We start from the raw sequence: 17769 nt of genomic DNA, 5'->3' as shown, positions 1-17769 counted from the left end.
CACATCGAGCATGTTCACCTCCAGAATGGTCGACCAGGTGGAGACCAGCCACCCGGACAGCTGCAGCAACAATCGGTTTGCATAACCAAAGAATTTCTGCAAAAACTGTCAGAAACCGTCTCAGGGAAGCTCATCTGCATGCTCGTTGTCCTCATCGGGGTCTGGACCTGACTGCAGTTTGTCATTGTGACCAACTTGAGTGGGCAAATGCTCACATTTGATGGCGTCTGGGACGTTGGAGAGGTGTTCTGTTGACAGATGTTTTTACTGTTCAGGGCAGATGGCAGACAGCTTGTGTTGCATCGTGTGGGTGAGCGGTTTGCTGACGTCAACATTGTGGATTTACTGGCCCATGGTGGCAGTGGGGTTATGGACAGTGAACACGAGTGCATTTTATTGTTGATATTTTGAATGCACAGAGATACCATGTTGAGATCCTGATGACCATTGTTGTGCCATTTATCCATGGCCATAACCTCATTTTACAGCATGATAATGCACGGCCCCATATTGCAAGGTTCTGTACACAATTCCTTGGAAGCTGAAAACATCCCAGTTCTTGCATGGCCCGCATACTCACCAGACATGTCACCCATTGAGCATGTTTGGGATGCTCGGCTCGGTGTATATGACAGCGTGTTCCAGTTCCTGCCAATATTCAGCAACTTTGCACAAGTATTGAAGAGCAGTGGACCAACATTCCACAGCCCTCAATCAACAACCTGATCAACTCTATGCCCATTGCACACCATTTGCCTCACACAGTGCAACACATCTAATGGAGATGTGTTGCACTGTGTGAGGCAAATGGTGGCCACACCAGATACTGACTGGTTTTAGACATCTGTAGCATTGTGCTGTGTGATCAGACTGCATATTTCAGAGTGGCCTTTTATTGTGGAAAGTCCAAGCCACACCTGTGCAATAGACATGCTGTCTAATCAGCACCTTGACATGGTGGTGGGATGGATTATCTCGGCAAATGAGAGGTTCTCATTAACACAGATTTAACCAGATTTGTGAACAATATTTGATAGTAATGGGTCCTTTGTGTATGTAGAAAATGTTTCAGATCTTTAAGTTAATCTCATGAAAAATGGGAGCAAAAACAAAAGTGTTGTGTTTATATTTTTGTTCAGTATATTATACACACTCAACAAAAATATAAACGCAACACCTTTGTTACTGCTCCCATTCCCCATGGGATGGACGTAGAGACCTAAAATTCATTCCAGATACACAATATAACCATCCCTCCCAAACAGTGGTCACAAATCAGTCTAAATGTGTGGTAGTGGGCACATCTGCTATATTGAGATAATCCATCCCACCTCACAGGTGTGCCACATCAGGATGCTGATCTGACATCATGAGTAGTGCACAGGTGTACCTCAGACTGCCCACAACAAAAGGCCACCCTGGAATGTGCAGTTTTGTCTCACAGCAAAATGCCACAGATGCCACAAGCAATGAGGGAGCGTGCATTTGGCATGCTGACAGCAGGAATGTCAACCAGAGCTGTCGCCCGTGCATTGAATGTTCATTTCTCAACCATAAGCCGTCTCCACAAGTGTTTCAGAGAATATGGCAGCACATCCAACCGGCCTCACAACCGCAGACCTCGTGTAACCACACCAGCCCAGGACCTCCACATCCAGCAGGTTCACCTCCAAGATCGTCTGAGACCAGCCACCCAGACAGCTGCTGGAACAATTGTTTTGCACAACCAAACAATTTCTGCACAAACTGTCAGAAACCGTCTCAGGGACGCTCAACTGCATGCCACAGGCCACAATTGACAATCTGATAGACGCCATGCGACGATGTGTTGCACTGCATGAGGCAAATGGTGGTTGTGGCGGAGGCGTGGCCCCGGGCGCAGCTGCCGGGGAGGAGTGGAGCAGAAGGCTCAACAGGGCGGCGCTGCGAGGCCGGTAAGAACAGCTGATGGTGTTTATGTACTGATGATGGTCTCCCTCCGCTGTGTTTATAGTGAGACGGGGAGGAGCGGCGAGGAGATCAGCTGGGCTCGTGAGCTGTCAGGCTGTGCGACTGAGTCAGCTGTCGAAACAAACAATTCAATAAATGTGGAAATTGGCAGTACATACCTGCGTGTGCGTGTATTTGTGCCTGGTGTATTCCACAAGTGGTGCCGAAACCCAGGAAAGTGCCGGTGGGGAAATGTCCGACCCACAGGCCGCGCCACCCGCCCAGCCCCTGCAATACTTGGCGCAGATGCTGGCGGAGATGGCGGCGATGAGCCGGGATCAGGCGGCCGACCAGCGTGCCCACCTGGCCGCGCTGCGGGAGCAAACGGACCGACAGACACAAGTTCTGGAGCGGCTGGTCGGGGCCGCTGCCACGCCGAAGCCCTTGCCACTGTCGGTGACGGTGCCCCGGATGGGGGACGGGGACGACCCACAGATTTTTTTGGAGACCTTCCGTGCCACGGCGGAGGCTTGCCAATGGCCGCGGGAGGAGTGGGCCCCTCGGCTGCTCCCCCTGCTGTCTGGGGAGGCACAAACAGCGGCCCTGAGTCTGCCTCCGGCGTCAAGGAGCAGCTTCCCGGATGTGAGCCGGGCGGTGGTGGACAGGCTGGGGCTCACCGCCGAAGACCATCGCCGGCGGTTCCAGGCCTGTCGGCTGGCTACAACGGACCGACCATTCGCCTGGGCCCGACAGCTGCGCGACGCGGCGGTGCGCTGGCTGCAGCCGGGAACATCGGAGGGCGAGACGAAGCTGGTGGACAAGGTGGTGCTGGAGCAGTTCACGGAAGGATTGCCAGCGGAGACGGCGAGATGGGTCCGGTGCCACCGGCCCGCAAGCTTGGAGGTGGCGGTGACGCTGGTGGAGGACCACCTTACCGCTGGAGCAGGGGAGTCCGGGGACGCCGGACGGAGGCCGACCAAACAGGCCCCAGTGCCGGCCCCGAGGCGCCGTGTGCCGGCACCAGGGCAGGCAGAGCGGCTGCCGGCGCTGAGCCCCACTAACCCGTTCGCGGCGATGGTGCCGTCCAGGGGAACTGAGCCGAGTGGAGCCGCCCCCGAGCCATGGAGGGCAGCACAAACGCCGGGGCCGGAGTGTTGGAAGTGCGGGCAGCCGGGACACCTGAGGAGGGATTGTCCGCTTATGGAAGTGGGGCAGGTGTTCCGCGTTGCTGGCACCCCAGCACCCTCCCCCGGTCCAGGAGGGACATACAGTATTCCGGTAAGGACTCGAGGGGGTATACGCCAAGCGTTGGTGGACACGGGCTGCACACAGACCCTCGTGCACCAAGGCTTGGTTCGCCCCGGGGCATTATTGGAGGCAGAATGGGTGGAGGTGAGGTGTGTTCATGGTGATGTGCACCGGTACCCCATAGTGCCGCTGCTGCTAAAATACAAGGGCCATACACATAGGGTAACGGCGGCGGTTAGCCCGCGCCTGTCGCACCCCCTGATTCTGGGTACCAATTGGCCGGGGTTTCATCAGCTACTGGGGTAGTACGCGGGAGTGCGATCACGACCGGAAGCGGGGTGTAGCGTGTGCGCGGCATTCAGCGGTGACGCGGGGTCGTCCGACACCGACTCCGGGGGGGAGGAGCCGGCGGGTCCCTCATGGGACGTCCCGCCGGCCCCGGAAGTGTCCCCCATGGGTGATTTCCCACTGGAGCAGTCTCGTGACGGCACCCTACGCTCAGCCTTTGACCAAGTGATGGCTATTGATGGTCACGTGGTGCGCCCTGAGGCCGCGCAGACCTACCCGCGTTTCGTCTTATTAAATGACCGATTATATCGAGTGAATCGTGACACTCAGACTGAGGAAACACACACCCAGTTGTTGGTGCCGCAGGGCCGCCGGGAAACGCTTTTCCAGGCGGCCCACTATAACCCCATGGCAGGGCATATGGGCTACGAGAAAACTCTGGAGCGAATAACGGCCCGATTTTATTGGCCTGGCATCCGAGCGGATGTGCGCCGCTGGTGCGCGTCCTGCCCGGACTGCCAACTTGTTAACCAGCCGGCCATACCGAGAGCGCCTCTGCGCCCTCTCCCCCTCATTGAGGTCCCGTTTGAGCGCATCGGCATGGACCTCATCGGGCCGTTTCACCGGAGTGCACGCGGTTACCGCTTTGTGTTAGTCCTGGTGGATTACGCAACGTGGTACCCGGAAGCAGTTCCGCTGCGCACCATCTCGGCTAAGAGTGTGGCGCAGGCACTGTTTCAGGTCATCTCCCGAGTCGGAATCCCGAAAGAGATACTGACTGACCAGGGCACGTCGTTTATGTCTCGTACACTGCGGGAACTGTACGAATTACTGGGCATTAAATCTATTCGGACCAGCGTCTACCACCCTCAGACTGACGGGCTGGTGGAGCGGCTGAATAAGACCTTAAAGTCCATGATTCGGAAGTTCATTAACGAGGATGAACGCAATTGGGATCACTGGCTAGACCCTCTGTTATTCGCGGTGCGGGAGGTGCCCCAGGCCTCCACGGGATTTTCTCCCTTTGAACTGCTGTTCGGCAGGAGGCCACGTGGGGTGCTCGACCTGATTAAAGAAAGCTGGGAGGACGGTCCGAGCCCCGCCAAAAATGAGATTCAGTACGTGTTGGACCTGAGAGCAAAACTCCACACTTTGGGGAGGTTGTCACGGGAGAATTTGCTCCAGGTTCAGCAGCGTCAGCAACACCTGTATAACAGAGGGGCTAGACTCAGGCAATTTTCACCGGGGGATAAAGTGCTTGTGTTACTCCCTTCTTCCAGCTCGAAGTTGCTCGCCAAGTGGCAAGGTCCCTTTGTGGTCACACGGCGTGTCGGGGACGTGGACTATGAGGTCGCTCGGTCGGACAGGGGAGGAGCCGCGCAGATTTATCACCTCAATCTCCTCAAACTGTGGCGAGAGGTCGAAACCGCTTCTCTGGTGAGCCTGGTGAAGGAGAGAGATGAGTTGGGGCCTGAGGTGCCAAATTCTATCATTCCCACCTCCCTCCCTTGTGATGACCATCTCACACAGGCCCAGAGAGCGGACGTTGTCGCGTTGCAACAGCGCTTTGCGGACGTGTTCTCCCCCCTGCCCGGCCGGACGTCCCTCATCGAGCACCATTTCGTGACGCAGCCCGGCGTGACGGTGCGTTCATGGCCCTACAGGCTCCCGGAGCATAAGCGAAAAATCGTGCAGAGGGAATTGGCGGAAATGCTGAGGATGGGAGTAATAGAAGAGTCGCACAGCGCCTGGTGTAGCCCCATCGTTCTGGTGGCGAAGAAGGATGGGTCTATACGGTTCTGTGTCGACTATCGCAGGGTGAACGAAGTGTCACGCTTTGATGCCTACCCCATGCCTCGGGTCGACGAGCTCCTGGACCGGTTAGGCACGGCCCGCTTTTTCACGACGCTGGACTTAACCAAGGGCTATTGGCAGATTCCCTTGTCTGCCGAGGCCAGGGAGAAAACGGCCTTCTCCACTCCGTACGGTTTGTACCAGTTCGTGACACTCCCGTTCGGCCTGTTCGGGGCCCCGGCCACTTTCCAGCGTCTCATGGACCGGGTACTGCGTCCGCACGCGGCGTATGCTGCCGCCTACCTGGATGACGTGATCATCCACAGCGACACCTGGGCGGAGCATGTGCTGCGGGTGGCCGCGGTCCTGGAGTCCCTGAGGGGGGCGGGGCTCACGGCCAATCCGACGAAGTGCGCGGTTGGACGGAGGGAGGTGCAGTATCTGGGGTACCACCTGGGGGGCGGGCAGGTGCGGCCACAGGTGGAGAAGACGGCGGCTATCGCATCCTGCCCGTGCCCCAGGACGAAAAAGGAGGTGAGACGGTTCTTGGGGTTGGCGGGTTACTATCGTCGCTTTGTGCCGGGGTTTGCGCAGCTAACCAGCCCCCTGACCGATCTCACTCGAAAGGGTGCCCCGGATCTGGTCCACTGGACGGGGCCGTGCCAGGCGGCGTTTGTGCGAGTGAAAAACGCTCTCTGTGGGGAGCCGCTGCTTCACACTCCTAACTTTTCCCTCCCGTTTGTTCAGCAGACTGACGCCTCGGACAGAGGGCTGGGAGCCGTTTTGTCTCAGCAGGTGAGGGGAGCTGACCGCCCTGTCCTGTACATCAGCCGGAAGCTAGCGGAGCGCGAGCGCCGGTACAGCACCGTGGAGAAGAAGTGCCTGGCCATCCGGTGGGCGGTCGGCTCCCTGCGCTATTACCTCCTGGGACGCTCATTCACCCTCTGTTCGGACCACGCCCCGCTGCAGTGGCTCCACCGCATGAAAGATGCCAACGCCCGGATCACCCGGTGGTATCTGGCATTGCAGCCCTTTAAGTTCAAGGTGATCCATAGGCCGGGGGCACAGATGGCGGTGGCCGATTTCCTCTCTCGCTCGCGAGGGGGGGAGTTGGCTCGGCCGGACGGCTCCCCGGCCTCGAACGGGCGGTGGGGGTGTGTGGCGGAGGCGTGGCCCCGGGCGCAGCTGCCGGGGAGGAGTGGAGCAGAAGGCTCAACAGGGCGGCGCTGCGAGGCCGGTAAGAACAGCTGATGGTGTTTATGTACTGATGATGGTCTCCCTCCGCTGTGTTTATAGTGAGACGGGGAGAAGCGGCGAGGAGATCAGCTGGGCTCGTGAGCTGTCAGGCTGTGCGACTGAGTCAGCTGTCGAAACAAACAATTCAATAAATGTGGAAATTGGCAGTACATACCTGCGTGTGCGTGTATTTGTGCCTGGTGTATTCCACAGTGGTCACACCAGATACTGACCAGTTCTGGGTCCCCAGACCCCCAATAGCGCAAAAAACTGCACATTCCAGGGTGGCCTTTTGTTGTGGGCAGTCTGAGGTACACCTGTGCACTACTCATGATGTCAGATCAGCATCCTGATGTGGCACACCTGTGAGGTGGGATGGATTATCTCAATATAGCAGATGTGCCCACTACCACACATTTGGACTGATTTGTGACCACTGTTTGGGAGGGATGGTTATATTGTGTATCTGGAATGAATTTTAGGTCTCTACGTCCATCCCATGGGGAATGGGAGCAGTAACAAAGGTGTTGCGTTTATATTTTGGTTGAGTGTATGATAAAGGAAATTAACAATTGTTTAAAATCCTACAAGAAATCAGCTGGGTTAGAAATGCCAAATGTCAAGAATTTTACTTCACAGTCTTCTCAATTAAATCGCAAGTGCTAAAAATGTATTTTTACTTGAAGCCTTAAAAATAGCCTAAAATAAAATATGACTCTTTTAGAGTCTGCTTGTTCAAAAATAAGAGCATTCTAAAAAAAAAAAAAATCCCAAATGCTTTACCATGTGCTTCCTTTTCTTTCCAGGATTACAAGATGTCCTGCCAGAGTTTCTGCGTGGGCGTTTTGTGGAGGCAGCCCTCAGCTACGTGGCATGCAACTCGGAGGGCGAGTTGCTCTGTCGCAACAATGACTGCTGGTGCCGGTGCTCTCCTCGCTTCCCAGAATGCAACTGTCCTTTTGCTGACATCAAGGTCATGGAGGAGAACCTGGAAAAGAGCAAAGAGGCGTGGAACAACTTCAACCAAGAGTTCATGGAATCAGGTATGGGTTCATGTTTCTAAGCAAGCTGTTGAGCTGCAGTTGAGCTATAAAGAGGTTGCGCTGAAGAATGCTTTGGTTTCGTTTCTGAACTGCTTTGGAAGAAAAATGCTTCACTTAACATCTGAATGCGTATAAAAGGTTTGTATGGCGATTCAAAAGCCTGCTGATAACTAATGCAAGATGTATTTTGGCGGTAAGTCTGCGGTGTGGTGTTTTGAGTTTGATTCTCAGATGCTATATGTCTTGTCACTGTTGTCGTTGTGATGAAACCTGTAACACTTATGGGAACAACTTTAACATCCATCGAAAAATATGTTCCACTTGACTTGGATCTTTGAGGTTCAGGTTTTTTTTTCTTCCAGCAGATATGTATGTAACACATTCAACACACAGCTAGTGTGAGCCACTTACAGTCCAGAAGACAATTATCCTTCTATGCATTTAGTAAATCTAAAATAATATTTGAATATTTATAGACCACACCAGTCTGCTTTAGCACACAGTGTTGGAACCACAATCGTACACTGTCCAAAAAAACTAAAACATATTTTTTGTTCATATTTCAGCATAATTAGCATTACACTTGAGAATCAAAAAGACTCACAGTATGTCTATTTAATGCTTGCTTGGAGCTGCAATGAAATAGTTGGATAACCAGCAAGAGTGCAGTGCACTCAGCACTAGCAGCAATTTAATTTCAGAAAGAAGCTTGAAGAAATGTTGTTCAACAAATGAGTTGATACTGAATTGTTCTGCTCTTTAAACCTCTTAGATACAAAACAAATATTCAATGAATTACAAATCCTTAGAGTATTTGTGGTTTTTATGCAGATTCGTTTTCTTTAGTTTTGACATTACTTAGCAACATTTTCCACACAGCTATAATAACACTGAAAATCTTATTTGCTGGCCTTGCATTGAGGTAGGCTGTACAGAAAGGATGAGCTGTGGACAGCTGGACAGGGAGCGTGTTGCACAAGTTTGTTCGGTTCCAGTACCAGATGTAGATGCAGCAGGTGGGGTGGTGATGATTTATTCCTCCAAGCTGGAAGCAGTTTATGCTCAGTAACACTCTGGTTATACAGTGTGTACCTGTGAAGTGTTGCTATGATTATGTTCATAATTAGTCAGTTTGCAAGTTTCTGACAGACCAAAACAATAAGTTGGTACTCGGTTCACAGCTCAGTTAATGCAAACTTCATTAACAGCCTGATATACTCACTAAACACTTAAGTATGTACTTCTTGTTAGTAAGAGTTTGGATCCCCTGTATCTTCTGAATTGCCTTAATTCTTTGTTGTATAGATTCAACAAGGGGGATTTTGGTCAGTTTGGTTCATTGGTCTGAGATCTGGTGACTGTGTGGTCATTTGAGTGGAGCGAACTGACTGAAGTGGCACCATCTGCTCCAAGGTTTAACATGTTGTATGCTCAGAGATGCTCTTCTGATAAGCAGAGATGTTGTTTTCTGGCAACCACTTGATTGTAGAAAGCGGTCATTTGAATGTTTGCCTTTATTTCAGATCAAAGCAGTCTGGCCACTCTACTCTGACCTCTGACATTATCTATCTAAACCTTAAAGTGACTTTGTAGTTTTACTTTTCAGTGAACAAGAATTAGTACCTAACATCATTAGACGAGTGATTTTAATAGTGTGGCTGGTCAGGATATAGTAGGAAAGAATGAAAAGTATGTATACAAGTAATGATACTTTTATTGCAAATACAGCAAAGTATAATTAAAAGTAGGCTGTTCTGTGTAACATCTAGAAAACCGCTGTTCTTTGTAAATAATTAAAAAAGTTAGAAAACATTGCTACATTTTTTAATTATTTCAATTTAGATAGTATTGTGTTAGTAATATTTTTAGCAAGCTAAAGTTAACTAGATTTACATTTATTTGCAGCATTAATTGATCCAAGTAGATCAGCAGAATGCAGGCAGAGACATCATTAAAGTTTGAATGCGCTAGCTTATATTATCCACTCAAATCAGTATTTTGCTAGCAGCAATGCAAGCTAAGGCAAGCAGCATTAGCTTACACTAATGCTAATGCTGTAATGTGGATCCTCAAAGACAGAGCAATGTTCCCGAGCCTTAAATCTAAAGCCAGTGCAGAAGTACCTTAAATTTCAAATTGGTGGCAATGACCAGCGGCGGCGGGGACACTCCTCTGTATACTTAAAGAAGGTGTATTTAAGTTTTTGAGCAATTTTTGATTGATGGCCTCAGTAATCACTTTCCTAATGGGTTTATGGTTGCAGTTTGCTCATACCGTATTTTAACTTTTGATTGCATGAGGATACTTTGGAACCACAGACTATAAGCACTGTCATTACTGAGGTTTACACGATTTATATAGAAAATATGCATCTGGGCACAGGTGAGGAAAGTATGTAGTTATTAAAAAAGTTAAATGTTGTCTCAATCTATGTGCAAATGATAGGCACACAATACATTTGATGTTACTTTGTAGAATTTAGTATTTAAGCCGGTGCTGTATAAACATAATGTAGTACAATCATAGTCCAGATTAAAAATTTGATTTACTGCCAATAAAAGTTTTTGAAACTTGAAAATTTTCAAAAACAACAAACAAAAAATAAAAACACAGAAGCTACAGAATACATGAAAAGCTTGTTCATCACTGCCAAAATTTCTGGCCATAACCATGGTTTCTGACCAATTTACAGGAAAGTGAAGGTTATACTTGAGCATGCTGAGAAACAATGAGAGAGCCTCAATCAGGTTAACAATCTCACTCTTGTTGTTTTCCAGCAAGCCGACCTATTCGTCATAGAAAGCAAGACACAGGTGTGTCATATAATGATGGCAATGATGCAGAATAACTCGGACATTATTTCCTAAACTGGATAAAGCATTGTTTTTTTTTCTCCTTTGCTACATCTCAACACATCACCAGCTCACTTCTTAATGACTTGGAATATGTAGGCAGAATTTAATTGGAGACGGGTTTCTGGCAGTTTTTTTGTGAGCATCTTGAGTTTCCTCACAGAGATTAGCAGATTGTGTGTGTGTGTGCTGACATATAGGTTGAAATTGCTCTTTAAGTGACATTATGTTGCTAAACAGCATTTTTGTGCATTCACTTAGGCTCATTTTGACAGCACCTGACTTTGCAAGGTTTCTTTTACTTCCTTTTGCTGCGTGTTAAGTCTTTATAAAGAGGCGCTGACAAGGAGCACAGACAGGAGGAGGATGTGTAATTGCATGGTTTTTCTTGTTCTGCTGACTTTATGGGTTTTGTCAGGAGCTTAACTTTGTGTTGTTTGTCATAGAATATGAGGCCTTTAGTACATCTGCAGCCCTGTGTGTTTGAGCAATGAGCTAAGAAAATATCCGGAAAGGCTCCCCAGTTTGTAACACACCAACAAAGGGCAGACCAAAGCACAGGCAGGCATAGATTGCTCAGCCACAGGCATGACTGCATTCAGGGGATCATCAAAGTTTTATCTAATTTTAGGGAACACTCACAATCCAATTTCACGTTCACACACTACCAGTCACCTAGCATGAGGCGAGTTGGGATGAAAAATGAATGCAGAAAAAAGAGAGGAGGCTAATCTACATGACAAATATTGTTTGACTTTCAGAGCTTTAAGAGCAGGTGTTAGTATTCATTGTCTCTCCCTCTTTCTCTCTTGCTAGTTTTTCAGCAACTTTTTACTCGAACACGAACACACACACACACACACACACACACACACACACACACACACACACACAAAGTGGATTCTAGCTTCTGGGGTTGTCTAGGAAGTTGGGCTGAATCTCGTCTGCTGGGACAGGCTGATAAATTTATTGTGGCGAGAGGAAAACAACTGGGAGGTTGGTGTGTGTGACAGATTGCTCATGTGTGTGTCAGAGAGACAGAAGGAGGACATAGAAGAGACTACATCACTGTGTGTGCCAAACAAAAGAGGAGAATAATACCCTCGAACCTCAGCCAATTGCAATTTGAAAACCAAAGTCCCAAAGCTAGGTTGATAGCTAGCTACAATCACACACACACGCACGCGCGCGCACACACACACACACACACACACACACACACACACACACACACACACACACACACATACATCACAAGAGCTCTCTGTTCTAAGGCTCTTCTCTCTCTCTGATAGATCTTATGCAAGGTTTTGGGAGGCAAGATGTCCCAGGAAGGTGTGAATAAGTTGGAACATCACACCTTTGGTTTCGTGAAATTGGAAAACACTACCAGCTTTAAGGCTTAGCACCAGATCCTCTAATACCTTGACTTCATGGTGTGTTTATGAAATTGAAGTGACATATTTGTAATACAGTGCTGTAATTTATGTGTCCTCTGTCACAGGCTTAAAAGTTGGTACAGAGTAGTTTTGCCTTGATACAATACTGCTTAGTTCTATTTTCTCAGTGTCTGATTGGCCATCTTTTGTGACAGTACATACACTACTAAACAAACATATATAATCATATTTCCACAAACAGTGACCAGAGGCTTTATTTTCCCCAGCCACATAAGATAAAGGCCTTATAAGCCTCTACTTAAAGCTAAAATGTAATTAGTGGTAGGATTTTAATTTCTCCCTGTTTAATCAGTGTAACTGATCATATGTTGGTCCAGGGTTTTTCTTTGATCTACTCTAATTTGCCCTCTTAAACTCGGGACATTATAGTTTCAAATGTAAAGCCCTCCAGTAGTTTAGTGAGGCATCTCCAGACTGGTACACTCAGATGGGAGTAATGATGACAAAGAAAAATAAATCAGAATGAAGGAACGAGATGCCACCACTGTGCCAGTGTGAACACAGCACAGCACGATTACATTGCTGAAATGATTTAATTAGAAGCTGTTTAAGGCATCTTAGCTGGTAACCCTGACCCTAATGAAAACGTTTTGGGTGTGTTTAAGTTAAAATGATTGCTTTCATTGGTCCCTGGTTGCCAAGATTTCTGACAACAACTTAATAAAAACAATAATTCTACATTCTGATTGCCTTGGGTTGGTGCTTCATTTGCATATTGCAGGGTTAGATTTGGGGTTGTCAGCAGTGATGACAGTAATGAGAGGGTAAAGGAAAGAAAGTTGAATTCTTAAAATTATGCTTCAGATTCTTAACATAGTCAGTGATCTCCAAAATTGTTCAGTCAATAACACCGTAGTTAACAGAAGATCGATATTTTATTATGATATTTGGTGGCCTGTCTCTCTTTTGGGACATTCTGCCCTTCCACAGAATATTGAAGAATATTGCAGCAGCAGGATGGCAACACAAAACAAAGCAAGCACTGATGACAACAGACATGACACTGATACAAAGTCAGATACAAAATTTGATGCCATCAGCCGATCTAATGTGGTGGCATTTCAGTTTGACTCATGGCCTTGTGATTTGATCAGAAAAGGGAAAGAAACTGTATGTTTGTTGTTTTTTATAAATCCCCCAAACCCAAAAGTCAACACTAAGTTTGTGTCATTGTGCCCAACGTTCAGAGCTCTTCTGCTGAGGGAAACCAAAGAGTCACAGATAAAAAGTAGCAACTGATTCCCTGTTTTATATTTCTGGGCAATTTATGTGGGAATGATTCCAAGTAAACTACAATGTATACGTAATATAAGTACAGGGCTGGTCACATTAAGTTAAAATGAAACAAAATGAATCATTCATGTATCCAAGCAGTTTTGAATAGCCTGATACTCCTCCCAGCATTGTTATAAGCAATCAGAAACCCCCCAGTGATCCATGACTTTAGAAGATAATTAACTGAACTGAGCCAACACAGGTGACACAACACTACAGTGACACATGGACTGAAGTGCCAGCCTTAAGAGCCAATTTTATAATGAAATTCTGATAGGGTTTAGAATTAGCATATCATAAGAATGTTCCACTCAACAAACAACCCATTAAGCTGGATCTTTACGGTATTAGCACAGCTGATGTGAGGAATGTGAGTTCTTGGCCCACCATATATGTTGCAGGGAGTTAGGAAACGAATGAGGTCACTCATACATGAAACGTAAGATGGAGCTTCTTGGTAATTAAGATTCAATTCCCTGCTTCAGGGGTGGATAGTAGGTAGTGTAAACTCCCTACTGAGAGAAAGTCAGAGTTTTAAAAAAAAGGAAAAAGTTCAAGTAAGTGTTTCATTTTCTGCTGTGTTCAGTTCAGGTGAGAGACTGACACATGACATGCGAATTATTAACCAGAATAATGTTCAGGTGAATGGCCCCATACTTTAAATACTTTACAATCATTCTATTTTAAAAAAGGAAACCATTAAATTCAAAGTCCAGTTCTTTTGATTCTGCTAAGCATACACCAACTACAACATTTCGGCAACACAAGAATTTCCAACTGCATATGGAGGTGAAGGCAACTCTTTCATGCACATTGTGCTCGCACTCTAAACATTGACTTTTTCACCTGTTAGTCTGACATTGCACTCCAAATGACTTCCTCACAAGAGACAAACACTGAGAGCAATTTAGAGGTAAAAGCAGTCTTCAAAGCCTAATAAAATGTGCAGAATATCTGTTCTCATGTGCTGAGTGGCTCAGGAGGTAGAGCAGGTCATTAATCAGAAGGTTGGTGGTTTGATTCCTGGCGACTTCAGTCTATGTGCTAAGGATACATTAGCGCTGAGTATCTTTCTCTTTCCTTGAGAAAGAACGCATCATTAATTCTGAATGTGTTCATGTGAGTGTGAATGCTAACGAGAAAGCACTTAGAATGTGGCCCGCATAGCTTTGTGGGAATGAGACAGTTTGTATAAAGCGATTTGAGAGCTTAAGTAGAAACGCATCATATAAGAACCACTCCATTTACTAATTAAAATGAGGCATATAGTATATGGACAAAATGGATATCTACACATTGAAGAGACTGTATGCCGTGAATCTCCTGCACATAGCTTTGAAGCTGAAGTTAATGTTAGAGTAGCTGGCAACTTTCATGCACAATGCAGCTCAACACACGGTGACTTGTGTGGGCACTTTGCTCCCGAGTTGATGTGGTTCCTAAACACTTCCACTTAATACCACTTACAGTTTATCATGGAACATCTAGGAGAGAAGTAATTTCCTAAAGTGACCTGACCTGCAGTGGTGGCATCCTGTTACAATACCACAACTGAATTGCATGAGTTCTTTACAATGTGTACAACATGATCTGGCTGACGACAACAACAAAAGTGACAAAGCACCTAAAAGCTCTTATATAAAAAACAACTAAATACCAGGTTTGGGAGCATTAGCTACATCTCAGTATGACATCATTTGAAATGTTAAGCAGACATAAGAGACAGCAAAGAGCGTTACCGCTGTGCTGGTACAGAAATTTCTTTTGTAGGGGCGGCATTGGCAATGTGTTTAATAATGGTTAAAGTTTTAGGATGAGGGTTACATTTTTCATCAGAAACAAAGAGAATACAAACTGATGGTCATTGTGGTGCAGTAGTATGGATGAACAGTGGACACAAACAAACACCAACATGAAAGAAAGACAAGAAACCAAAACAAAGCTTCAGCATGAGAGTCACTGACAAGACTCCATTTACAGCACAAGATGAGTAATTTATATGTTTCTTAGTGGCTGGTAAACCATTTGCTACACTTGATTCAGCATTGAAACAATATGCAGAGACAAGTTTCAATATATGGCTGGAAGAAGACAACAAAACAGACTAAACTGCAACCAAGAGTGTTTCAGACAACATTCAGCAGAGTTCAGTAGGGAGGGGTCATTGTTAGGAACTGAACACCGCACAGCAGAATGGAATCCCAGCGGTGATAGGAATTAGGCCAGGATCCTGTGGAGTCTAGGAGAGGTGGAGATTGGAGGAGCTTGACAGCATGGGAAAGTGGAAGGGATATAAAAGTTAGATTAGCCACCTAACATCTGGGAAGCAGACAGATGTATGACTACTGATCTTTCTTATTGAACTTTGGCATAAGCTTCATTTTAGTCATTAACACGCTATACTGTTTGAATGAATTTCCTACCAAAAATCAAGATTCTAAACTTAAACATACGCACTGAAATCGTACTTGGTTTAATAGTGACACATTTTGACTCATTATTGAAAATTGGAGTCAGGAACACTGTAAGCCCAGAATATGTAGCAAAGATGTAAAAGCTTAGCTTAAAGGCATCCACATAAAATGGTGTACAAGAGAATGACAAGGACCGTGTCTCTTCCGATAAGAGGAAATACAGCACTGCAGCCCATTGAAAAGACAAGAGCCTCAGCAAACACAGGAGAGGCTTCAGCAGCTAACAGAGACTCTATACGTCATCACTTAACCAGCATTATGAGTCTTATCAAGTAGTAGCACATTGCTTTTTATTTTATTTACTCATTTTAATTTTAATTGTACTGTTTGATGTTGCCATGGACAATTCATGAAACAAAGGTGCTGTACTGATGTTGGTGTGTACTTGTCTGCAGGTTGTCTATATTTCTTGTGGAATATGATGAAGGCTTATCAGATTAAACTGTGATGGCAGATGTTACATAAAAGCTGCTACCATTATAGTTTATATCTTATTTATATTTACTCCTCAGTAACAGGCTCATTACCGAACTTCAAACCTCTTTCCATATTGCAGTATGCTTTTCTTTCTCCAAGCAGTACAACCTCTGAGAGCTGTTGGCATGGCTGCAGACTCTTATCCTGTCTTTGTTTAGCATAAGTGGTGCGTATAAGCTGCATGTAGCATGTTTCTTTTAATTAGTTGACTAATAATGAAGCACTCCATATCGAGAATAGGAAGAAGAAAGACAGAAAACCTTTTATACACAGGTTACCATTGTGAGGACATACTGTACCTGCTGCATCACAACACCAGTCACAATGTTAATTGGATATGCTGAGTGAAGTTGGTAGTAACCATTAAGTAGGCTAGAAATACTGAGGGGAAAAGTATGACACTGACTAGATAGTTCTTTACCAAAGAAAAGGTTTGTTTCTTTTTAGTATGTTTGAGTCATACACACACATCAAACACAGTCTGGCTGTCCACGTGGCAGGATGCAGGTACACTGCAGAGTGAGGCTTCGCTAAAAGGAAACCTTCTCTGCTTAAGCATACATAAGCAGAGAAACAGTGTGTGTGATTCAAAGCTCATCAACAAGGGACACCTTTAACTTCTGGCAGAAGCACAACAGCATCTACTTGGAGTCATTAACTCGTTTAAATGCTCTGCATGGTAACACAGAGCAGCAGCAAAGGAATATGAAGTCATTTTCAGAGAACAGATGCTTCCTGTGGTGCAAACACTATTTCTCTTCAAGGCCAGATTCCAAATGGAGTCTAGCTTTAAATGTGGTCAAATAGAACAACAGCGCACTCACAAATACCAGTTTACTGCAGTTCTTTCATTCACTGGCTGATGGAGTTCACAAAAAAGCGAAGCTAGAGAAGGGTTGATGGGTGGGTCAGCAAAATGTGTAATTTTGAAAATTTTACTTGAAAATGGGTATAATGGATGAAAACTAAACCGCAGTTTTCAACATTTTACTCAGTGGTTATCAGAATTTAGAAGCAATTGCAGATCTAAATATCCCTTTATTTTATGAGCTTGTAGTGAGAACTGCAGTGGTTTTTGCATTTGCTCAGTAATTTGCCATCAAACCTTGCAGGAAATTGAAAGCAGCACAGAAAACTGTCAGGCAACACAGAGAACTGATGTGGACTTTAAAAAACATATATTTGGTAGTTCACCCACTAGCACCTTGCACATTGGAGGTTTTCATATGTGAATAAAAGCGCTGTGAGCTCTACACATACAAAATAGGATAGGAGGATGTTAGTGAAGTTCATGTAAAAGTTCATGTAAAAGATTCTAGTGTCAAGTGACTTTTTTTGGATTTTACACAAAGGATCTTAAAGTTATTCCATTTCTGGGTCATTATGAGATCAGCAACAGTGGCAAAAGTTTCAGGCATTCTTCTTTTTTACCCAAGTAAAAAGTGAAAAACTACAGGCTTACTCAAAGTCAGAAAGAATATTTTTACCAGCTATTACTGTGCAACACTAGCTGATCTTTATGCCATATTAACAAAATATTAGTACATGGGAATAGAGACTTTATTTTGACTTTGCTTCCTAACCAAAACAGAAAAAATCAACAGTTAAAGTGAGATTTGGCAGGTGGCGCACCCCAAGATTGGTTATAGTGGGTCAGTGTGGTTAAAAAAATCACAACTCACAATCATTTCTT

At 46.0% G+C, this 17769-nt stretch overlaps 2 protein-coding genes across 2 annotated transcripts in view; both read left to right on the top strand.

The window, feature by feature from the left end:
* The window catches only part of brinp2 (bone morphogenetic protein/retinoic acid inducible neural-specific 2), a 289760-nt gene that overhangs the window by 199803 nt on the left and 72188 nt on the right, over positions 1-17769 (top strand). The window contains exon 6 of the mRNA XM_086271078.1: positions 7302-7538. Within this exon, the coding sequence (XP_086127204.1) occupies positions 7302-7538 (237 nt within the window). The remainder of the gene's footprint in view (positions 1-7301; positions 7539-17769) is intronic.
* On the top strand, positions 1863-3483 carry LOC147309127 (uncharacterized). Its single transcript, XM_086271510.1, has one exon. The coding sequence runs from the start codon at positions 2086-2088 to the stop codon at positions 3481-3483; it is 1398 nt and encodes a 465-aa protein (XP_086127636.1). The 5' UTR covers positions 1863-2085.

This window comes from Aulonocara sp. 'chitande type north' Nkhata Bay, linkage group LG18 (assembly GCF_057382095.1).
Source record: "Aulonocara sp. 'chitande type north' Nkhata Bay isolate Kocher_YH1m ecotype deep benthic linkage group LG18, A_spYH_male_GT1.1, whole genome shotgun sequence".
NCBI classification, from domain to species: domain Eukaryota; kingdom Metazoa; phylum Chordata; class Actinopteri; order Cichliformes; family Cichlidae; genus Aulonocara; species Aulonocara sp. 'chitande type north' Nkhata Bay.
Note: the sequence above shows the minus strand (reverse complement) of the source record. Positions and strands in the feature narration are given on the sequence as shown.

Coding starts and splice junctions, on each gene's coding strand:
- LOC147309127 (XM_086271510.1), top strand. CDS start 2,086: ATGTGGAAATTGGCAGTACATACCTGCGTGTGCGTGTATTTGTGCCTG.